Source organism: Mobula birostris, chromosome X, assembly GCF_030028105.1.
Source record: "Mobula birostris isolate sMobBir1 chromosome X, sMobBir1.hap1, whole genome shotgun sequence".
Lineage (NCBI taxonomy): Eukaryota > Metazoa > Chordata > Chondrichthyes > Myliobatiformes > Myliobatidae > Mobula > Mobula birostris.
Window position 1 is genome coordinate 8,389,944 of NC_092402.1, and position 25,000 is coordinate 8,414,943.

Sequence of the window (25,000 nt, forward strand, 5' to 3'; positions counted from 1 at the left end):
AATGCTAGAAGAACACAGCAGGTCAGGCAGGATCTGTGGAAAGGATTAAACAATCGAGGATTCGAACCGGGACCCTTCATCACGACTGTTATAGGAGTGCCTCAAAGTTTCGTTGGAATGAAATGAGTGATACCGACGGTATGCAAGTTTTCCTTTGTACCCCGGCACATCTGACAATAATAACCCATTTTTTAAAATTAGTATTATGCATTGCGATGTATTTCTGCCCGCAGAACAACACATTTTACAACCTTTGGAAGGGCCTCGGCCCGAAACGTCGATTGTACTTCTTCCTATAGATGCTGCCTGGCCTGCTGCGTTCTATGTGCGCTGCCTGAATTTCCAGCGTCTGCAGATTTCCTCTTGTTTGCATCTTACGGTCTGTGCGTTAAACCCGATTCTGATATCAGAGTGAAAAGCAAAATTTTAAGTTTAGGGCAAGTTCCGATCCAGCCAGTGGCTCTATCCTTCGATTCTGCCCGGTTCTTCGGAAATCTTTCTTTTTTTCGCTCAAATTTCCCGAATGCCAAGCTCCAGCCACGCATTAGACCGATACATTTTATAATACATATTTTAGATTTCTCTGCGCTCTTAGTTCTCTTTCTTCCAAGAGGACCACGCACTTGCCGTTGGATTTGGATTTGGAGGCTCACGGGCCTCGATGACCCGGAGAGCTACGCTGGCTGGTGTCAGGGTTTTATGCTTTGGCTCTCGGCGGGGTCACCCAAGCCAAACAGGTCAAAGGGGAGAGGCCAGACTAAGAGTGCTCCACCGGTCCTCCAGCTTCGGGGGCTCTGCTTAAGGCTAATAAGCCTCTCTGGTCGAAGAAATGATGTCATGAAACCAGCCATGAAGAATCCTTCCACGTCTATATTCCTGAGTCTCCATCCGGAACTTGCAAGACGTGACAGTAGTGAAACGCGAGCCACCGACACGATGAAGGAAGCCCTGAACAACGCCGGAGGTGGTGGTCCTTCATTGCCGCCCTAAACGCCGGCGGCGTAACGGGTGGCAAACAAGAGGGTCTATATGTGTTGACGGTGCTGCTCTCTTGGCGTCAGTGAATTATTACCTCCTTCCTCCTCTAAAACAAAGAAGCCGTGTTCGGCAAGGTCCTCTTCCAAGACACCCTGACCACAGAAATGATTCCTTCCTCGTGCTCCCAGCGCTTTAAATCTTCCTCGCGAATAAACATCCGCTCCGAAATGCGCGACAGGCGCGCTCCGTGGGAGGGATTGTGTGGCGGGGAGTAAAACTGGCGCCTGGTCCATTTTCAGCGGTAGAAGTGGCGGGAGGGCCAACGAGCGGGCGACGGGGAGTAAAAGGGGCTACACTCGCTGATGGTAAGTCGCCGCAGATGCAGTCATAAAGACCCCAAGGCAGACAAAAATTGAAACAGTTTTTTTTCTTTTTTTAAAAACCAATGCACGGTTTAAACATTTGGATGCTTGCCTTTAGAACAGATTTAGCATCAATGATCGATTGCCATTTTAAACTCTGAAGAAGCGCTAACGAGTAACCACGATCAAGTGCACTGGCGCGTCTGTTTTCGGAAACTCGTGTTCGTTTGTGTTTTGAAATTCTACTCAAATTCGATCCGCCGGCGAAAGAAACAGCCAGTAGATAAATGTGCAGAGAGATAAAGCGAGGCTACATCGATACAAGCTAAAAGGAATACGGATACAAGCTAAAAAAAAATATCAATACGAGCTAAAAATATCGACACAGGCTAAAAAAAATCGATACAAGCTAAAAATATTGATGCAAGCTAAAAATATCGATACAAGCAAAAAATTTTGATACAAGCAAAAAATATTGATACAAGCAAAAAAATTGTTACAAGCTAAAATAGCGAAACAAGCTAAAAATATGATACAAGCTAAAATATAGATACAAGCTAAAAATATTGATACAAGCTAAAATATAGATACAAGCTAAAAATATTGATACAAGCTAAAAAAATCGATACAACTAAAGTGCGGGTACAAGTTGAAAAAATATCGAACTCACTTGTGCTCTCGTGCAACGTTCAAACCTTGAGATTTTCACAGTTACTTTTCCCAAGCACTAAGAATGACCAACACTTCCACCCACTGAACTCCTCCAGCTCCCCCGCCCCCTCCACCAACACTACTTTAGGAAAAAGGTTTTCCTTTTGCACACAGTCTTGTGACTAGCGTCACTTTATGTTCTGTGTAATGTGTATATAAACTAGTTTATGTATTTATAGTTATTGTGGATTTTTTAAAATTGTGTCTTTTATCTCATTGTGTGAGTTTTTTTTGGAGGGGCTGCATCAGATCCGGAGTAGCAGCTATTTCGTTCTCCTTGACACATGTGCACTGGAAATGACATTAAACAATCCCGTAGCTTGAATCTTGTGACTCAACAAGGCTTTGTATAAAGGGCTCACACAGCAGCCAGACGCTTTATTGTTTATCCGTGTGAATTTTATGTGCTAATGGACAACAGGCTGTCGGGAGAGAGAGAGAGAGAGAGAGAGAGAGAGAGAGAGAGAGAGAGAGAGAGAGAGAGAGAGAGAGAGAGAGAGAGAGAGAGAGAGAGAGAGAGAGAGAGAGAGAGGAGAGAGAGAGAGAGAGAGAGAGAGAGAGAGAGAGAGAGAGAGAGAGAGAGAGAGAGAGAGAGAGAGAGAGAGAGAGAGAGGAGTGAAAGAAAGAAACAGAGACAGCCGTGCCTCTCTGAACAAACATCAAACCTGCGGCAAAAGAGAGTGTTAGGCCTTTACATAAATAAGACAGGGGCTTTTAATCCAGGGCCTGGAGTTTATATGACACGTTAAGTTGGAACTGTTACCATTTTTTGAGTGATAGCAGTGGAAGAATTATGTTTCACTGCAAAAATAAAAACCCCTGCTTTTTTCGATTCATATTATTTGATGGGAAAGTCTCCGTTGGAGACCTTAAGCCTACCCATCACTTTAAAATAATCTAGAGCCTTAATTCTAGCCACGTTTTCGGCTGCAGTCGTTAAGTGCTCTGGAGAACTTTAAAGGCGAAGCTGAGCTGGGACTAGCTCGCAGGGTTTTTAATTTGAAAGTCCATGAAACCGCTGAAAGTGCAAATACGTTTGAGAAAGCCCAAGTTTAAAAATTCCTTAAACTGAGGTCGGCATTCAGTCCGATGTCATTTATATATCCGCATGATAATACCTGGAGTTGGAATTCATATCGCCAAAAAAAAGGCGCTTGACATAGTGGCGGTATGACAAATCAGAACAACCTCCGGCAAGGCCCCGCGTCGTTACATGGACATTTGCAGGAAGTGTGATCAAAGGGCATTATTTTCCCATCTTCGTTACTGAAAGAAGATGACAGGGTTTAATTTTCAGTTCACGGCATTCCAAAGGCCCATGGCGCTCTTTAAGTACCGTTTCATCTAGAAAGCGAAGATGAACGTAAGTGCCGCCGTTTACGACAGTCACTGCTCCTCTCCAATAGCGGGTCGCCACAGCAGACAACTGGCTTCATTCAGTGTTTATTTGAAGAAAACAAGAAGCATAATGAGCCAAGATTTCTCCCCATTAAATTCCGTGCGCCAGGAGACAGAGAGGCCGGCGAGATTTAATGTGCTCCAATTAATAGAATCTTAATTTCAATTTGAGCAGGGTTTCTTCCACGGGATAGCAAGAATATAAAATTACATGAGGGAAGGGGTTTTGATAGGAAATGAGATAAAGATCATCCTCCGCCCCCACACACACACACACACCGTCCATTGATTGGTGCGTCCAGCGGTAACCTTGACCGTTTCTTCAGCGTCTGTTTTTACGACTCTCAACCCAGCACAGCTGTAAAACGGGCAAGGGTCCAACCCGGGGTAAACTTGTTCCGAAGTCTGGGTGCGGATCCCAGTACACCACCGGCGTAGGAAATTAAATGTCTCAATTCTCAAAACAAAGACCGATTGGAAAAATGAACAAGGATTCGTTTAAAGAGAGCGTCTGATGGGAAATTGCAAATTACGGACGACTTGTTAAAACATGTAATCATGAGAGTAATTTTTTGCGTAAACTCTAGGACAGAATTCATAGGGAATACGAACATATTCAAATATCAACATGCTTAAAAAACTTTATTGGCTTAATAAAATGCATTATCCACTATTGCCAGAAACTAAAATTCTGTATTCTGTTGGCAAGAGGAACTTCCCGTCCCTCTTCTATTTGGCGAGAGAGAAGGGTTTGAAGATCTTCCGAGTGACTCATCTTTAAGACTTCTGAATTGTTTAATTTCATTATCTTTATCATTTGTTAACTTTAGTTACTAGTGAATTATATATAAAAAAACAAATTTTCTTGAACTAAATCTCATCCTTTGCCTCATCCGAATTTAACTTTGAAGGGCAAGCGCTTCCTTTCCGTCAGATATTGATTTTCCTCGGTCGGCAACTGGCCCGGCATATCCCAAACGCGGGAAAATCTGCAGACGCTGGGGATCCAATACGGAGGTATCGGTACCAGTTCACAGAAATGGAGGGAGTTCGCGTGGAAAAACTTGGAATGATTTTTTTTATTACACCCTCTCAGAAATCCCATTATGATAGTAACCTCTCTGTTTGCTGGAAAAATTGTGGAAATCAAAACGCAAACCATTATCATATTTTCTGGGAATGCCCCGTTACCATAGACTATTAGAATGGGATACATAATGCCCGACAAGACATCTTTAAATGTGAAATACCCTTAGAGAGTAAGACCATATATTTTGGGTATATACCTCAAGAATGGTTGAAAAGAGATAAATATTTAACGAATGTACTTCAGGTGGCTGGTAAAAAGACCCTTCCCAGGAAATGGTTATTACAGGAGAGCCCAACTTTAAATGCATGGATGGAAATTACAATGGACATTCACAAAATGGAGAAAATAACAGCATCTGTTGACCATAAATTGGAACTATTTGATTCATTCTGGGGGAAAATGGTTTAACTACATAACACCTCATAGGCCTGATTTTATTCTCACAAGTCAATATGTTGTAAAAAAAGATCACTTCCTACTCTGTACCTAGTTTTTCCACTTTCGGCTTTTCTTTTTTTCCCTGTCCTTTCTATAAGTGTATACCTCAGATAAATACTATGTGGGGATTAGTGACAAATATGATTATATGATATGTATGTACAGTATCTGAAATACATCTTATGGAATTGTTTGTTTGATGATAAAACTCAATGAAAAATAAATTACAAAAAAAAAGCAACGCACACACACAAAATGTCGGAGGGCGTCAGCGGGCCAGGCAGCGTTATTGGAAGCGAGTGGACAATCGACGCCTCAGGGTGCTTCGTTCGCCCTGAGGAAAGGTCTCGGCCCGAAACGTCGACTGTACACTATTTACCATAGATGCTGCCTGGCCTGCCGAGTTCCTCCAGCATTTTGTGCGCGTTACTTCAGCCTAGCATATGCTTCGTGGAATCACTCCAGGCGATTGTAATTTACATAATGCAAAACTGGATAAGATTGAAATAAACTATATGCCGGACTGCTCTTCTATAGTTTTATTTGTTCGATGTTTCCAGTTATTCAGTGGTGAAATTACAAAGAAAGGAAATGTGATAGGGGGAAAGAAACACGAGAAGAAAGAGACCACGTGCCCAGATGCTGGCTAATGGGATGAGACGATTGTTATCCACTTTGGTGGCAAGAACAGAAAAACAGATTATTATCTGAATAGTGGCCGATTAGGAAAAGGGGAGGTGCAGCGAGACCTGGGTGTCATTATACACCAGTCATTGAAAGTGGGCATGCAGGTACAGCAGGCGGTGAAAAAGGCAAATGGTATGCTGGCGTTCATAGCAAGAGGATTCGAGTACAGGAGCAGGGAGGTACTGCTGCAGTTGTACAAGGCCGTGGTGAGACCACACCTGGAGTATTGTGTGCAGTTTCGGTCCCCTAATCTGAGGAAAGACATCTTTGCCATAGAGGGAGTACAAAGAAGGTTCACCAGATTGATTCCTGGGACGGCAGGACTTTCATATGATGAAAGACTGGATGAACTAGGCTTATACTCGTTGGAATTTAGAAGATTGAGGGGGGATCTGATTGAAACGTATAAAATCCTAAAGGGATTGGACAGACTAGATGCAGGAAGATTGTTCCCGATGTTGGGGAGATCCAGAACGAGGGGTCACAGTTTGAGGAGAAAGTGGAAGCCTTTTAGCACCTAGATGAGAAAAAATTCTTCACACAGAGAGTGGTGAATCTGTGGAATTCTCTGCCACAGGAAACAGTTGAGACCAGTTCATTGGCTATATTTAAGAGGGAGTTAGATATGGCCCTTGTGGCTACGGGGGTCAGGGTGTATGGAGGGAAGGCTGGGGGGGGGGGGGTTCTGAGTTGGATGATCAGCCATGATCATAATAAATGGCGGTGCAGGCTCGAAGGGCCGAATGGCCTACTCCTGCACCTATTTTCTATGTTTCTATGTTTCTATGAGTGGCAAAGGTGGAATAGGTTCAGATAGCAGAGTAGATTTAAAAGAAAATCAAACTTGCTGAAATATAGAAAAGCAAAACAGGGTAGCGTTTAAAGAGCATTTTGTTTAGAATAAGACGTAAGAAGTGGCATCCTACAGGAAGAGCGGCAGCAGTTCTTCAACAGATAGATACATGTCCGAGTTTCGCGGGGTTTAGAGGGCAGAGCTGCCACTACGGAGGTCGTAGTGGAGATGGGGGGTGCGGGGGGAGTTTGTTGTTGAAGGTGGGGGGCGGGGGAAGAGTGGCGGAATATGTCATAAAATCAAGTTTGCAACAGAATTTGACCACAATTCAGCACTTAAGGTCATCCAGTCGGCATCATGCAGTTTCATTTTGCCGGGTGAACCGGCAAGCACAGATCGGAGAGCAGTAGCGGCGCAGTGACAGGCCCTTTGGCCCACGAAGTCGTGCCGACCGCTTACCCTGCTCCGACGTCCACCTAACCCTTCCCCGCCACCTCCGCCCTCCGTTTTATTTTCACCCAGGCGCCTGCGGTAGCGCGGCGGTCAGCGCGACGCTTGACAGTACCAGCGGCCCGGGCTCAATTCCTGCCGCTCTCTGCTCTGAGGAGTTTGTGCGTCCTCCCCGTGACGGCGTGGGTTTCTCCCCCCGCCCCCCGGACGCTCCGGTTTCATACACAGCAATCATGCACTTCCACACCGAGCTATGTCCCCTCCCCCACCACACCACTGAATCGACATGTCCGGGCGCAACAATGCTCCCCTGGCCTGCGGTGCGCCCACCCACGCAACATTTATCACGTACCGCCCACATCAGCCAAGGTGCGATATTATAAATAAGTCTATAAAATATAACTCGAAACGCAGGTGGTAAAAGCGCGGCACAGGTAAACGGTAAGCAAGCACGCTGTCCTAGTGACGAGATCTCAGTGAGGAAAGTGGGGGGGGGGGGCGGGGGTGCAGGGTACTCATTAGTCTCGTCGCCTGCGGGAAGAATCTGTCAGCCACTCTGGCCGTCTCTAGTCCTGATGCTTCTATACACCTGCTTTCTGACCGTCTTCTTTTCTTCTTCCAGCTGTCCGTCGATTTCGATGTTGACTGCAAACGCCTTGCACGATAATAAGATAGACGGTGTCGTGCCCCCACCATACAGTCTCCCTGGGCTTCCAGATCTGATGCTAACTGGTAGCCAGGAGTGTGAGAGACTTAGCGGATAAGGAAGCTGCCCCGCAGTGAGAACTAACTAATCTAGCGATGCCACCCGCTGACCGGCACTCTGGTTCCTCCGCATATCACCAAGGTGGCTGTACCATTGACCCTTCTGGATTCATCTGCCACAGGCGCTCTGCTGCCGGCGTCCTCGTTGGGTGCAGCCTTTGCCTGGAGAGGCACAACCTACGGAGTAGCAAAGGCGTGGTGACCTCCCTGACTTGGCCACCCGCTATCCTACTCCTAGATCTAGTCTAGTAGTGTATCGATGGAGCATCACCTTCACGGCTAGGTTAGACCTGCCGGAGAACGAATCTCCGCCGTACTTCGCTGGTGTTCGGTCAGAGTCACTCCTACCCCACGATGAGGCGCCACGCGAGGAGTTTGCGGGAGTGGGTCAAGGAGACTGTGGGATGGGTGGTCGGGATCCCCAGCAGCGCTTTCGGCGCGTCGTATACCACCCGCTGGTAAATGTCACAAAGGGGGGCCCGGGGGTGTGGACCTCGATGGTCCTCTCGGCGGTTTGGACTGTCCTCTGTAGTAGGGTCCTGCGGACAGATCCCTTGCAGGGAATTCGGTACCACACAGTGATACAGTCATATAGGGTACTCGCGATGGTGCTCCCGTGGACAGATGTTGGAACAGGGTCGGGCAGGCTTGCACGAATCAGTCTTCTTAGGAAAATGTAGATGCTGCTCTGCCTTCTTGACTAGTTGATCTCGGGTAGATCGCTCGTTCAGTGCACGCCAAGGGCTCTTCACTCTCCCTACAGCAGAGCCATTGATCCGCCTCGGAGAGCAGTCAGCGACCAGCTCCTTCGTCTGGCCCACGTCGGGGCTCAATTTGTTGTGCTAGCGCCGTTTGACAAGTCTCTCTCTCTCTCTCTCTCTCTCTCTCTCTCTCTTTCCATCTATCTCTATCTCGCCGTCTCTCTCCCCCCCTCTCTCTCTCCCCCCTCTCTCTCTCTCTATCTATCTATCTCTCTCTATCTCTATCTCTTTCTATCTCTATCTATCTATCTCTGTTGCTCTCTCTCTCTATCTCTATCTCTTTCTATCTCCCTCTCCCTCTCTCTCTATCTATCTATTTCTCTCTCTATCTATCTCTATCTCTTTCTATCTCTCCCCCCTCCCTCCCCTCTGTCTCTCTCTCTCTCCATCTCTATTTCTCTCTCTCCCTCTCTCTCTCTCTCTCTCTCTAGCTCTTTATCTCTCTCTATATCTATCTCTCTAGCTCTCTCTCTATCTCTATCTCTTTCTATCTCTCTCCGTCTCTCTCTCCATCTATATCTCTACCTATCTCTATCTCTTTCTATCTCCCCCCTCCCCCCCTCTCTCTTTCTATCCATCTCTATCTCTCTCTCCCCCTCTCTCTCTATCTATCTATTTCTCTCTTTATCTCTATCTCTTTCTATCTCTCTCTATCTATCTATCTCTCTAGCTCTCTCTCTCTATCTCTTTCTATCTCCCTCTCCCTCTCTCGTTCTCTCTACCTATCTATCTCTATCTCTATCTCCTTCTATCTCTCCCTCCTCCCTCCCCTCTGTCTCTCTGTCTCTCTCTCTCTTTCCCTCCCTCCACTCCGGCTCCCCACTCATCGTTGCCGCTGATGAGGCCAACCACTGTAGCGTCATCAGCGAACTCGATGATGCGGTTTGAAAAGTTTTACAGTCGTTGCAAAGGGGAAATAAAAAGAAAGGCGATGAAGTAGGAAAAGTCAAGAGAAGTTATCTTTGCCGCCCACCTCTCTGTCCACGGACATTTCCCATTTTCCACCCACATGTCCTACAAGCCAAAAGCCATCTGATCTCGCCATTCATCCACGTTCACAATTGAATAACTGAAGTGGAGAGAGGATTCACAAGGATCTTACCGGAAACACAAATACAGCGCCAACAGATAAAAGAGACTAGCGACAGCATTTTCCTAAATGACCAAATGGCGAGCAGATAGAAGATTCATGCCTGAACTATTCGTTGGGGAGGAGAAAATAACAGGAGGGCATGCGAATAACTGAAAGGTTGTCCACCGTTAGATAAGATGAAAAATTTGTAGCGGGGCTCCTCGCAGGCAGTGTCGAGGGTGTAGAAGTCGCTGCTACGCGTAAAGCAGGAGCAGATACCATTCCTGCACTTAAAACCCGTGAAAAGAGAAGAAAGGACGCATATAGAGGTGACGGGAGAGACATCTTGGCACCATGGGAGAGACATGATGCGAGGAACCAAAAACCTGCAGGCTACTCGTTTCAAAGTTCAAAGAAAATTTCTCGTTAAGGTACAGACAAGCCTGAGATTCCATTTCTTGCAGGCATTCACAGTAAAGAACAGGAAACGCAACAGAATCGATGAAAACGCGTGCGGCTAACGTGCAAGAACGAGAGAAATGGCGATAACACTAATAATGAATAAGCAATCAATTATTGAAAACGTGAGTACCCATCGGTTTGTTTTCACCTTGAAGACCCCAAGCACAAAATGCCGGAGGAGCTCAGGAAGTCAGGCAGCATCTCTGTAAGGGAATAAATAGTCTAATGAATATTCCTGGCCCGCAAAACGTCAACCGGTTGCTTTCTTCCATAGACGCTGCCTGACTTGCTGAGTTCCACCAGCAATGTATGTGTGTGTGTGTGTGTGTGTGTGTGTGTTACTCGGGATTTCCAGCATCTCTAGAAACTCTTCTAATTGGGATATAACTCCGAGAATACTTTTGTATATATTTTTTAATATCTTTCATGAAGCAGTGGCCATCCTTTTATTTTTAAAGCTATTTGTAGATGCATGCAAAAGAGCTATTCGTAGATTGTTTTGTACTGGTCAAGTTAGATTGTAAGGCTGGGCCATTCAGCCGTGTAAGCTGGCATCAGGTTCCTCTTGGACTTCAAGGTCAAACATTCACGGAATTGCTCTCGCTCACATTTTTCACATTAGGATCTTTATTATGCTTGACTTCGCTCGTAAATTCTGCCCGTAATGGGCACACCGAGTGACATAAACGGATCGGAAAGAGAAATGTAACACTGACACCCGCGCCTACTCACTGGGAGAGAGGGAGGACAGACTGCACTGATTGCTGTGAATAGACGCTAAAAGCGAATTGCTGCTTAATTATTAATTTCATCCGGAGAGCTATTGTCTCCTCTCCCTTATTTAGTAATATTAACGAACGTTGCGTGGATCTTTGCGAGCTGGCGCGTCCAGATGCCCTACTTTCGAAATGAAGTGAGAATTACATTTAAAAATGCAGGTCAGGCATTGCTGGCTATTCAAAGAATAATCTGCCACAAATAGCTAAGCTGCTTGAAGGAACATACGATGTTTGCTGACTTGGGATTTTCATAAGCATTTCGAACAACTGAACAGTACATATTTCAACATCTTCCTTGCTGCTACTCCTTAAATCGAATCCGCCTATCACTGGTTTATGTCGTGAAATATGTTGCTTTGCGACAGCAGTACATTGCAATAGATCACTTTAGAAAACTATTAATGATAAATATATATAATACACTACTTAATATACAATAAATATAATCAGTAATATTATATATTACTTAGTGTACTATATGTTGTATATTAAGAGTTTTCTAAAGTTACCTATTACAATGTAGTGCTATATATATAAAGAAAATTTATTGATGTAGTGAAGCTGGGTTCACTGTCCATTCAGAAATCTCCTTGTGCTGGGGAAGAAGCTATTCTTAAAATGCTGAGTGTTTGCCTTCAGGCTCCGGCGACTGTCCTCGAAAATAGCAATGAGGAGAGGCGGTCCTTAATGACAGAGGAATTTCGGAGGCATTGCCTTCTGAAAATGTCCTCCCCGCTGCAGCTTTTTCCCCCCCGATATTTGTGCAGTGGCCCCTCCATACCAGACGGTGACGCGACCAGTTAGAATTCTGGCTGCATCATAATTTCGCTTTTGCATTCATTCCCTTTGTTTTAACTATAGAAGTACCGTACTTGATTAAGATACATAGCTGTTAACGTATGAGGGAGCGGATCAACGCTGGGTTTGAGGCACCGACAGGAAGCGTTTAATCCGATTGAAAGGTGCCGTTTGATACTTCTAATCAATTTATGTATTTATTTAGTTGGAGATTGAACACAGAGTAGGCCCTTTTGGCGCGCTTTCCAGCAACCCGCCGATTTAACCCCGGTCCAGTCGCGGGAAACTTTACAATGAGATACTAGCTGGTACACCCCTGCACCGTGGGAAGAAACCGGAGCCCTCGGAGGAAACACGCGCGTTTCGCGGGGAGAGGAAGCCGCAACTGAACTCCGAACTCCAACGCTCTGAGTTGTGCTAGCGTCGCGCCGACCTTGGCGCCTAAGTTCCTGCGTGCGAGAGACACCGAAGCAAAGACCCCAGACTGTTGTAATTGAATATATGTTCGACTGCTCCTGGGGGCGGCAGACACACAGCGTGGGACTCCGAGCCGAGTCTATCCTGCATTATTTTTAACTAATTTTACAGAGGAAATTCCCCAGAAAAACAACGGTAAAACCTTTATACTGCTCTCCACGGTATACACTAACTAGCTTTGGGCACTCGGAGAGCAAGCTAAACTACTTGTCTCCAATCACATACAAAGAAACGACTGTATTAAGAATCTCAACGGCGGTATAAAGTCCAAGGAAAGTTTATGACCGAAGTTCACCAAATGCAAACCCTCAGATTCATTTTCTTGCAGGCTTTCACAGAGGAACACGAAAGAATTGATGAAAAACTGCGAGCAAGCAAAGACTGACGAGCAATCGATGTTCAAACGAGGACAAGACGCGCAAATGCAAATAAAGCTAAATAAATAATATTGGCAAACATGAATTGTAGAGTCCATTGCTTGTGGAACCAGATCAGAGTTGAGGTGAGTGTAGGTACCCTCGCTGCTCCAGGAAACTGGTGGCTGAGCACACGAGAAAGAATTGTGCACTAGATTATAACCGTTTCCGATCTTTTGCCTCGAACGATTGACAGGTGAGTATATTGTCTCTACTTCACCATTCAAGATTCAGCATTGAAATAACGAGTGGCTGTAGCTCGTTCGATTTAAAGGCCGATACAGACGGCGCCACTTTGGACTAAGACTTATCGAACTATCCAAAACGTTAGCAAAGAAGGATTATGGACCGAGATGGAATCCGCCCAATTAAGGCCCTTCCACAAAAAGGGCGCGACACTTCACCGTGCTAGCGGTACAGGTTCCATTCCCACCGCTGCCTGCAAGGAAACTGTACATCCGCCCCGTGACCACCTGGATTTCCTCCGAGAGCTCCAGTTTCCTCCCACATTCCAAAGTTGTACCGGGTTGGTAGGTTAACTTGTCGTTGTAAGTTGTGTCCCGTGATTAGGCTAGGGTTAACTCGGGAGTTGGCTGGGCGGCCTGTTCCGCGCTGTATTACAATTTTTAAAAAAATGAAAGGTACGTCCCATCCGCAGTTTCTCCGGTTAGCGGACGATTTCCCGCCACGCCTCTCTGAAGTAGCGGGGGAACTGCGTACGAGGCAAGTTACGGCAGTGGTTTGCCATTGCCTTCTGTCGGGGGTGAGTTTCCAAAGAGATCACCAGCTCGTAATCCCAGCACAGGCGGAAAGCGTGCAGGGGAGCCGGCTGGATTCGAACTCGGGACCTTTTGTCCCGAAGTCCGACGCTGATGCCACTACGCCACCAGCCAGGTCATAAATTACTACATTAAAAAAAGCTATCAGAATTGTGTTAGCTTTAAGCGTTTTAATTATTTAGATGTAGAGTACAGTAACAGGCCCTTCTGGCCCACGAACCCGCAATGTCCAAGTACAACGTTGTGACCAATAAACCTACGAACCTAACCCATACGTCTTTGGGGAGTGTGGAAGAAACTGGGGCACCAAGAGGAAACCTACGTGGTCACAGACAAAACTTACAAACTCCCTGCTGAGAGTGGTTGGAATTAAACCCACATCGCTGGTGCAATAATAGCGTTTTCTCACGGCTACCGTGCTGCCCAATTTTATCAATGTACTTGTACACAGACAGACGTCCAGAAAAAAAAAACGCGAAATGCTGGAGCCAAAATAAATCATATCTCAGACACGTACTTAGCTGATGCCAGCCACTTTGATGAGCAAGTAGACGATGTAATGCCAGCCACTTTGATGAGCAAGTAGACGATGTAAACCCATGATACTGTATATATAGGGGACGTACTTTGCATCCACCTTGTCATGCTTCCGTCTGACCACTAGGGAGTGCCAGAGTCCTCCAGGCTCCGGCGCTCCTCCTCTCCTGATTTATAGTTGATTATTTTCAACCGTGCCCTGTTTTAGTTATCAGTGCACCTATGACTTGCTGTGTGCGTCTATTTAACGCAGCCTGGGGTACAAACCTGGCATGCACTAAAGACAAACGGCAACACATGCAGCCTTTAGCAAATTTTCATATTTTACGAAGCACTGTCATCACCTTCAGTCAACGCGTTTCTAGTTATCGACGCGGCATGAGGGCCCAACGCTGCTCTCGCCACCTCTCCCAACGTGTGCTCCACGTCTACCCAGCATTGCGGTGGCGGGTATCAGGCAAGTTCTCGAACTTCTCAAGTCTGCATATCAATTGTCACCAATGTGCACGTGGCAAGGGTATATTTGTTTATCTATCGACCCCTGCGTTAAGATATTCAATGTCACAATTCTAGTACCCATCTCTGTCTGTCATTCGTTAATTATGCCTCCTTCTGTAGTTAAGGTCAAAGTTCAAAGTAAACGTTCTCGTATACACACTATTATATCAATTTCATTCATATCGCCCTATACTCCCCCGAAATTCATTTTCCTGCGGGCATTCATAGGAAATAGAAATGAACACAATGGATCTAATGAAACGCTGCACACAACATTGACGGCAAACAACCAATGTGCAGAAGACAACACACACACACACACACACACACACACACACACACACAAATTCTGGTGAAACTCAGCAGGTCAGGCAGCATCTATGGGGGGCGGGGAAGAGTACAAACCAATCATCAAGTAAAGATTCTTCTTTCAACTCCACCCTAGCCTCTGGTCTCCCCAGGTCTAACTGGTGTGCCTCCCTCTCCTGGTGTATATAGGCATCCGTTAGTCTTGCGACACTATAGTTCTGCGCCTGGAAAGTCTTCACTCTCCAGGACGTAGGCCTGGGCAAGGCTTTATGGAAGACCGGCAGTTGCCCATGTAGCAAGTCACCCCTCTCCACACCACCGATGTTGTCCAAGGGAAGGGCATTAGTACCCATACAGCTTGGCACCGGAGTCATCGCAGAGCACTGTGCGGTTAAGTGCCTTGCTGAAGGGCACAAAACGCTGCCTCAGCCAAGGCTCGAACCAGCCACCTTCAGATCACTAGCGTTAACCACTTGGCCACGCGCCTGGTAGGTCACGGGTTAAAGATACGGAGCTGCGCCGTGGCGACCCCAGCTCCATCCACCCTGGGGTCCGTCTTCCTTACGCATCTAGCATGCACTAAACGTGAACGCTGAAGGGTCTCGGCCCGAAACGTCGACGGTACTTTTCACTTCCATAGATGCTGCCCGGCCTGTTGAGTCCCTCTAGCGTTTTATCTGTGTTGCTTTGGTTTCCATCGCGTCCTTGATGTGCGAACGACAGCAAAGTTGCGCATTGGCTACCTGCACGACGCACGGGACAAGAAGTTCGACAATAATTTTAAAAAAGGCCGATTCGTTACGAAGGCGAACACCGAGACTTTTCGTTTGAAGTTATCGGGCTTTCCCCGGTGAAACGCCGATGATGCTTTCGAGTTATCGCAGTTCTCTCAGGTGAACGTTGCCGGGGAGCGAGGCCGAGCCAGAAGTCAGATAGGTTTGCGGCCCTTGATTTTGCTTTGCTCCCAGAATCCGGGGGAAGGGGGTCGGGTCTGAGGGGATCTGCTCCTCGAGTGACAGACCCTGGGTAAAGCGTATCTGATTGGATACTGCATACCCCAGACAAACGGATTGAGAATGCTTGGCCAAATAGGTGCATGGTGCTCGAGGCGAAGGCGGACGGGAAGTGACTGGATAGAGGTGTACAAGGTGAGAAGAGGCATAGATAGAATAGGCTCCATCCCCCCCCCCACCCCACAAATTGGTAAATATAAGGGGACATCATTTGAAGGTGAATTGAGGAAAGTATTGGCGGGGAGCGGTGTCAGAGGGAAGTTCTTTACACAAAGGGTGGTGGGTGATTTGAACACCTTGACAGAGCCAGATACATTAAGAATATTGAAGAAACATTTAAGATATTAAAAATGGAGGGTCAAGTAGGAAGGGATAGCTAGGTTGATCTTAGCGTGGATTAAAAGGTAGCCCCACATTGTGGATCGAACAGCCTGTACTGTGCTGTAGTGTTCTGTGTTAATATGCTCAAGTATGCACTATAGCAGTTAATGTTAATTAACCTTGCATTTAATCACATTTGTCGTTTTGTTTTTCTAATCGTTTCTTCATTAGAGCGGGTTCTTGGTCGCTAACGCTCAGGTGAGTTCTGAGCGTTACACCACACTGACGTAATCACTTCCTGCCCACGGCTCCTCCATCTTGACGAGCACGTGTCGGTTAAATAGTTTCTTAGAAGCGCGCTGACACGATTTTTTTTTTTAAAAAAAGAGTACATTTCTTTCTTTGTAGCACGTACAAAGTGCCGGGGGAGCTCGGCAGGCCGGGCATCTGCGTTATATCATGAGTGGCTCCTGACCTGCTAAGTTCCTCCGGGATTCTGCGTGCGCTGTTCCGGATTTCCAGCCTCTGCGGAGTCTCTTGTATTTAAAACTGATTTCTTTACCTGCCCCGCACTCGTTAACCACTGCATTCTGCCTTTTTTTTTACTGTCACGACGCACTTATGTGTGGAATAATCTGCATCGAAGACCACAAGACCATGGGGACAGAATTAGGCTGTTCGGCCCATCCACTCTCCTCGGCCATTTCATCACGGACGGCGTACAAATATCTCAATCACCTCCAACCACCCCTCTCCATCCATTACCCCCGTCCCTGCACTGCAAACACTTTGAACCACTCCTTATAATGCCGCTTACGTTGTAAATTCGTGCAGATGTCTGGGTATTGATGCAGAGTAAGGCAGGCATCCATCGCCGGAGGACCTCAGCGGGTCAGGGGGCATCTGCGGCGCGGGGTTTCCCAACCTGGGGTCCGCGGACCCGTCGGGTAATGGTCGGGGCCCGTGGCATTGGAAATAAAAAAGGGCTGGGTACCCCTGGTCTATGGGCAGAAATAAACACTCTCTCAGACCCTTCATCAGAACGGATGAATAGAATATGCAAAAGAAATGTGTGGAGGTAGATTTAATTCCATGTCCTCTCTTTTCAAATAATATCCTTTCTTTATAATTATTGAATGTTGGTGAATTTTGGTTTGTGGTTGCACGTCGGGCACTCACCGACACACCACAGCAAATTCAAAATCCACCTAAATGTACAGGGCGAATAAAGTTGATACCTGATAAGTATTTTCCATTGTAGCATCACGGTACCCGCTCATGTTTACGAGCTCGCGTTACTTAGAATTCAACAAAGCCGTTCAAATTAATCTGCGTCTTTTCCTGGTTAGATATTGTCCCGTCTTGTCATTTATTACTCTCTCCAGACCCCCACACCGCCTCCCTCGCTTCCAACAAATCTACTTCCTTCACCACGCGTTCCTCATTGATCCTCAATCCCGTACTTCGGGCTGAGCTTCATTTAACCCATGGAGACAAAACATTTTTTTTAAAAGAAGCAATTGCTGGAAATCGTTAGCTGAAAGCATTTTCAGTAAATTCAAGCGAGCTTCAGTAACACGTCTATCTGCTTTAGTACTATTCAATGTTCCTTTTTTTTAACTTGCTTCCTGTCCCCATTCTTCTCTCCGCGGCCTCTTTTTCTCCTTAGTTCCCTCCTCCTTCCCTTCTCGCTCCCCCCCAACCCCCACCCCTCTCAGTAAACGCAAATGGTTTAAGTGCTCGCCATCTTTTACTCTTCAACTCGCCAATAAAACAGTGCCTTTGAACTTCCGTCAGGTCAAGGTCACCTTTGACCCCCCGGGGTCAAGGCAAGCACATTCCACGGAGAGCCGAAACTTGCAAGGAACCGCTCAGCAGTCGGAATAGTTTCACCATTTTATTCCGCAGCCCGCCACCAGCCGCCCCGGAGAACAAATAACAACAGCACACAATATAAACAAATACGCAGAATCACCGGAATTCAAATTTGGCGCGGGTGAGTTTACTCTGGTTGTGTTTTTTTTTGAGTAACCGACCGCGCGGGCGCCGTTTCTTTCAGGGGCCTGACAACCCACAACGATTCCACGTTGCGCCAGAAGCAGGCAGCAGGCGTTGCTATGGCGACAGTTATATGTAACTGAACTTTAATAACCTGTTAACCATTCATTGCCGAGCGGCCCTCCCCTGGTATAAATCCGGCCGATTAAGCAAGGCGGAAAGTCCAGTCAGCACCGGCCTCCCAACAGCTTCCTAATTGTAGCGAAGGGTTCTTCCCCTCAGCTGAAAGAGCAACGGGGCCAATCTGCATAGTACGCAGGTTGGCGCAGTCAACGTAATAGCAGCAATATTGTGCAGTTATAAAATCTACAGGAAGCATACGAAGGAGAGAGAACAGCGACTCTTGACTGAGGGCGTGATATTGGATACGTACCTGGACAAGGGAGGGGTTTCCCCGAAACGATCGGCGACTTTACCACAGGTGAGTGACCGTGTGTTTCTGGTGGCCGGACTTTCCGGTGGTGGGATTCCTGGACAGGTCGCGGAAGCTTTTATTAAACTGAAGGAGAGTTTCACCGGGGTCCTCCTTTCGGGCTGCACGCTCCGCTGGGATCTGGAGTTACATGCAAAACGCAGTGCTTTGTCCCCGCTCGGCGCCGAGGCAGTCACCGCAGCGGACCTGGCAAATGCACAAGGAACGCGGGGCCAGCTGAACGACCTGTGCCGCACCCACCCCCATCGGTCCACGTTTCCCGCTCTCCGCCAGCCGCGCTCCCCGATATTCTGCGAGGGAAAGCTGGCAGCCGATAGATCCTGCCCGCAGATGGCCTTGCTGCCTCGCTGCAGACGCGAGTGGAACTGGAAACCAGGACAAGAACCCAACTTCTGAAGGAATAGTGGTTCGAGCAGCGCCTGTGGGTGGGGGTGGGGGTGGGGGTGGGGGAATGGACAGCCGACGTTTCGGGCCGGGGTCCAAATGTGTCCGCTTCCACATCGACCATCCCCTTTCCCTCGACAGATCTCGCAAAGTTCATCAGACAGTCTGTTTTTTTTTCTGTCTGTTTGCCCTGTGTTGTTCTGTCTGTTCGCCACATAACTCCGTTCTAAACTCCACTAAATTTAATTTTTACTTCGATTGGGTTGTTTTGTTCCTGACCCCTTGGGGGTGTAGATAATATTTCATTCTTCCGACCTTTGATTTGAAACGTAATTCGTTGGCTTTTCGATGCGTTTCCTTTACTGGCTTCTTGTTGTGGTGGTGTGATTGGAATTGGAGGCGATGTGGCGGTGCTTTGAGAGAGCGGGGGTGGGGGTGGGGGAATGGGGCACGTCGGAGAGCTGTCCTGGTGGCGACTTCGCAAATGTCCATCAAATTAATCCGAAGTCTCTCTCTCGCTTCCGTCATAATTTCTGGCGCTTCTGTGTGTGTGTGTGTTTTAAATTCGTTTTGTGAAACGACTGCGTAGTTCGACCCGATCCCAATTCTTACCATTTTTCTAGCGCGAGTTACTCTTTTTAGTTGTGTATCGACTTAATAGTTACAAGATACTTAATAAGTACACAGGACTACGAAATAAATTTGTGTAATGATTACTGTAATAAATTGCTAGTTAATTCGTTGTTTATTCTTTGTGGTAGTCTATTTCGTATGAAATAGAGGCATGTTTCGACTTAATAAGTGTACGGATACCACTTATTTCGAAATTTACCTTTCGTGATCATCCATTTCGTAAATGTTATGCAAGCGACTTTGTGTGAACTTTAGCATGGAGCACTGCTCCAGCCGGGAACCTTTGTGTAAGCTGCTGCTCGTTAGTCCGAGGAACAGGGAGGGTCGGCTGGGACGGCTAATTGGAAACAAAACATAAAGAAAGAAAGACAGACAGTTTCAATGCACGGGGGCCTTTGAAAGTGACATGTATTTTCCGACCTGGAAGTCAAAATTATATGAAGGCCAACAGCTGTCTGTTCGGAAATTGCGGAAACCGCCCAATGGTCTACCGAGAAACAGATCTCCAAAATAAAATCACTTTGTTAATCTAAATTATGTAGGGAAAGGACAATCTCTTCAATAAAGGTTGCTTTTTTTTTTTTTACCCACTATCCCATGGCACGTTCACTCTCAGCGAACACGGCAGGACAATGAAATGAATCAGAATTATTTTATTTGGTAAAGTACAGGTTAGTGTGGACTGTGATTAATTTTATTTGTGAAAGCCTCCCAGTTACCGTAAGGAAACGTGGTTTAAATCGCAGATTAATTTCAATGGTTTTCGAAACAACACAAAAATAAACAGTGTTACATATTTTAATTCTCCAACCAAAACTATAGAAAAATTAACGAATGCAACCACTACAAGGCAATCGATCACAACAGAACCGAGCACCGATCGGTCCATTTCTGGAACAATACTGCCGTCCAGTGGCTGATCAAAGTATTGCAGCAGTGGTCTATGTGCTTTCCAGTCGGCCTCGCTGTGGTTTGTGCGTAAAAAAAAGTTACTAGAACTAGAAAGTTGAGAGTACAAGAATCTTAGTTTTCGTGCACGCTATTCTGAACCATAAAGCTGCACTTAATAATCGACTGGCGGGCGCCAATGCTTCCTGCTGGAACAAATGGGTAGTTGGGGAGAGGGGAAGGCTGATGCTTTGCTGTTGCTTGTGTGTGGGAGGAGGAAGGGAGGCTCTGCTGTTCTGCCGCTTTCCGTCATTCATTCTTTGGAGTATTCTTCTGTTTCGTGGATGCCTGCGAAGAGTAAGAATTTCAGGCGGTATCCTGCAGACGTTCCCTGATATTAAATGGAGCCGCTGAATTTCACACGGTCAGTACAAAACCGTTGTTTTTGTTTCACTTTTGCAAGATTACCCTAACTGTAGTTAATGCAATGATTGGGAGACGAATACGTTCTTTTGTAACTTTAATCGGGGTGGTTTTGTTTTGAACGCATAAAAGCCGCTGACTTGGAGAAATTACCTCTTTGTAGTACTTTCCCGCCAAAACCGGATGGGAAATTCATTGGAAAAGTTTCTCGCTCGTGAGGTACTGTACTTGCTAGCGGTATTCAAGATTGAAGATTGTTCAATCTCATGCCCAGTGCAAAAATGTAAAAGAGAATGAAATAATTGCATTTCGTATCTGATGAAGCACAAAAAAACACAATAAATATAAAAACATAAGTTAGTTTATGTATTTATATATAGAGATATATACACACGCGCGCGTATATATATAGCTATATTTGCCTATCTGGCTGGTTGATTGATTGATTGATTGTCCATAATAGTACAGTATTATTATGCAATTTCATGTATTAAGTATCAATCTACATTTACCTTCCTTTGGAAAAAAACAATGCAGACGAAAAATATTAATTAGAAACGCAACAGTGACTACTTGTCCTTACCTAGACCTTGGGTGGGTCGTACGCGGTTTGTAGTGTTGTTGAAAGATATTTCATGTTCATACAGATTCTTTAGAAACTCGATCGTGTAGTTTCGTTGTCTCTGAGTTTGTCACCCCGTTGTTTCGGTGCTGAGCAGCAACGGCTGATTTTGCCTGCGGTCTTGTGGTTGTTAAGTCGCCGTTTGCATGCGGGATATTGGGCGGGAAATTGAAAACTTTGCCGGCCAGTATTTTCTGTAGAAGGCGCGCACGATGTTAAATAGACGAACGGGAAACGGGAGGTGAATGCAAGAAAAAGCTGAAGTGCGCTTCATTGTGCATGTTGCATTTGGCTCCAAACATTTAACGAAGTACATATTGTAGACGGTGGGGGCTTACTAGAGAGTTCTATGTCTAATTGTGGACGTAATTTTTTAACCTTTGGTTTGGCGAAGCGTTGTTAAACCGACATGTTCAAGTTGTTAATGAAGGGAAGAAGAAACTTGCCTGCGTTAAACAATATTACGGTTAATTATTTAAACTTAAAATGTTATGCCAAATTTTAACCTGTACTGAAAATAGTAATCATATAGATTTAGATCATATCGGTGGCCTGCTGTGTTTTTAAATTATGATCTCAAATATCACTAAATTAGAAACCAATAATTGTCGTCTGAGATATAGTTGTCTCGAATCAATAAGTCCTCCTATTTATATCAAGGTGACAGAGTTCATTCGTGAAATGGCAGTTATATTCGTGAGCAAGGGGAATTACAGAAACCGAATATTAGGAATTAGAATGAACGCGACTCGATATCACGAGAAAATGGATGAAAATAGGATTTTGTGGTGAACTAATGTCGAAGTCCGATAGGCAGAAATCCGGAAGGTGGGTAAAAGTTCGAAAACTTCACGGGAAGAGGAAAACTGCGCATATACCTTAAAATGCCTCTGTGCCAGGTATGGATGGTTAATACACCGCATCTGAAAGTGAGAAACTCCTAAAGAAAAAATGATAGACAAGCACACATAGGTATCGGTATATAGATGGATAGATTAATAGATAGATAGATAGATAGATGGATAGATAGATAGATAGATAGATTGCTTGATTGATTTACAGACCTACAGACAGATAGATGGAAAGATTAATAGATAAATAGATAGATAGATAGATAGATAGATAGATAGATAGATAGATAGATAGATATACAGACCGACAGATAGATAGATTAACAGATTGATAGCTGGATAGATAGATAGATAGATAGATAGATAGATAGATAGATAGATAGATAGATAGATAGATAGATAGATAGATAGATAGATAGATGGACAGATAGACAGACAGACAGACAGATTGATTGATTGATTTACAGACTGACAGGTAGCTAGATAAGATAAGTAGATAGATAGATAGATAGATAGATAGATAGATAGATAGATAGATAGATAGATAGATAGATAGACAGATAGACAGACAGACAGACAGATTGATTGATTGATTTACAGACTGACAGGTAGCTAGATAAGATAAGTAGATAGATAGATAGATAGATAGATACATATATAGATACATAGATAGATAGATAGATAGATAGATAGATAGATAGATAGATAGATAGATAGACAGCTTGACTGATTTACAGACTGAGAGGTAGCTAGATAAGATAGATAGATAGATAGATAGATAGATAGATAGATAGATAGATAGGTAGGTAGATAAATCGATAGATTTGATAGGCAGATAGATAGACTAAGGGGTGAGTGGACAGGGTAAGATAGATAGATAGATACTTACTGATCCTAAAGGAAATTAGTGTCGTAGTAGCATTACAAGTGAGCAGATATAAATATTAGCAGAGAAGTGGAAAGTAATAAAAAAAATAAGCTAACAGCTGGATAGAGGGGTGGATGGACGTAAATAAATGGACAGAGATCATAAGCATCCGGGCAGGAAAACACCAAGAAAGTTAAGTGCATTTAATTTATTTGGCGTTGTAACATTTTTCTCCTATGTAAACAATAAGAGTTTCTCCACACTTTCGGTAATACAATGGAATGAAATGTTTGACTGAGACTCAAGACCATTAAAGAAACAACTTGGTTAAACAAAATAGAAGAGACAAGGTGTTATCCGACTGGGCTAAATACGCGCCCTCGCAGCAAGAATGCTTGTGGAATAATCTCGGGCACAATTGTATCCTGGGCACAGATACAGAGAGGAAGAAAAAGGCAACGCTGTAACAGGCTACAATCTCACACTCGGAAATTGATTTATTTGAAACAATAATGTCAGAGATGTTGACACAAAGGAAGCTGCGAATTCCGTGCTGTGTTGTCAATAGCAGGCTTTTCAAAGTCTAGTTTACCGCTAAAGTTTCACATGAAAGCAAAGCCGTAATAGCTGGACAATTACAATCTAATTACATACTTCCGATGTTTTATTTTACGTATGAAATGTCGTTAGAGTCAAATTATCTCTGTAAATAATTAAAATATTCAAAACCGTTTTGGTACGCGTTGGAACATTCACTAATTGAAGTCAGACGTTTAGAATGCAGAGACTTTAGTGGAGTATTAATGTTTTCCGTTATTAACCGTGGCCTCCTGTTAAATTCAAAATATTCATAGACGCATGTTATGAATTTTAAGTTTCTGTAAAAGAATGCAGAAGGTTGTGAAGCGCGGTTTTGTTTTCAATCCGGCAGAGTTTCGAACAAACTCGGAGAGGGAAGGATCGCTTCGCCTTCACCTTGAAACACAAATTGGCCTTTACCTCGAAAACACTTGTGCCGAGTCAGAGACCTGAAGAGATTTGGAACAAAGGAAAAATCATGAAACGACAGTGCGTCGGCGTAGGGGAGGTATGTTATTCGCTTGTTTTTATCCTGAAGGAAGTAACGACAGAGAAAAGGGAAAGAATTCCGCCGTCTTCAACTGGAAGTACTGAGGCAAACACACACACACAGACAAACACACACACACACACACACACACACCCATACACACACACACACACACACATACATGCACACACACACACACACACAGAAACCGACAGACAGACACACGCGCACACACGCAGACACACACACACACACACACACACACACAGACACACACACACAAACAGACAGACAGACAGACACACACACACACACACACACACACACAAACAGACAGACAGACAGACACACACACACACACGCATACACAAACACAAACAGACAGGCTGACAGACACACACACATACACACAAACAGACAGACACACACACACACACTCACACAGAGACAGAGACACACACGCACACACACAACAGACAGACACACACACACACACACACAAACAGACAGACAGACACACACACATACACACACAAACAGACAGGCTGAAAGACACACACACACATACACACAAACAGACGGATACACACACACACACACACACACACAAACAGACAGACAGACACACACACACAGACAGGCTGACAGACACACACACACACACACACATACACACAGACAGACACACACACACATATACACACAAACAGATAGACAGACAGACAGACACACACACACACACACAAACACAGACACAGACACACACATGATCACTCAAAAATGTACATAGATAGATAGACAAAGAGTCAGAGAGACAGATAGATAGACGGATAAATAGATAGATAGTTAGGTAGATAGATTGATAGACAGACAAACA

General features: G+C 45.2%; 1 protein-coding gene across 1 annotated transcript in view; it reads right to left on the reverse strand.

The window, feature by feature from the left end:
* LOC140191856 (uncharacterized) overlaps window positions 1-20,291 on the reverse strand; it is a 103,182-nt gene extending 82,891 nt beyond the window's left edge. The window contains exons 1-2 of the mRNA XM_072249650.1: window positions 20,250-20,291; window positions 18,326-18,750 (exon numbers count right to left, since the gene is read on the reverse strand). Of these exons, the coding sequence (XP_072105751.1) occupies window positions 18,326-18,750; window positions 20,250-20,291 (467 nt within the window). The remainder of the gene's footprint in view (window positions 1-18,325; window positions 18,751-20,249) is intronic.
* Between the last annotated feature and the right edge of the window lie 4,709 nt (window positions 20,292-25,000).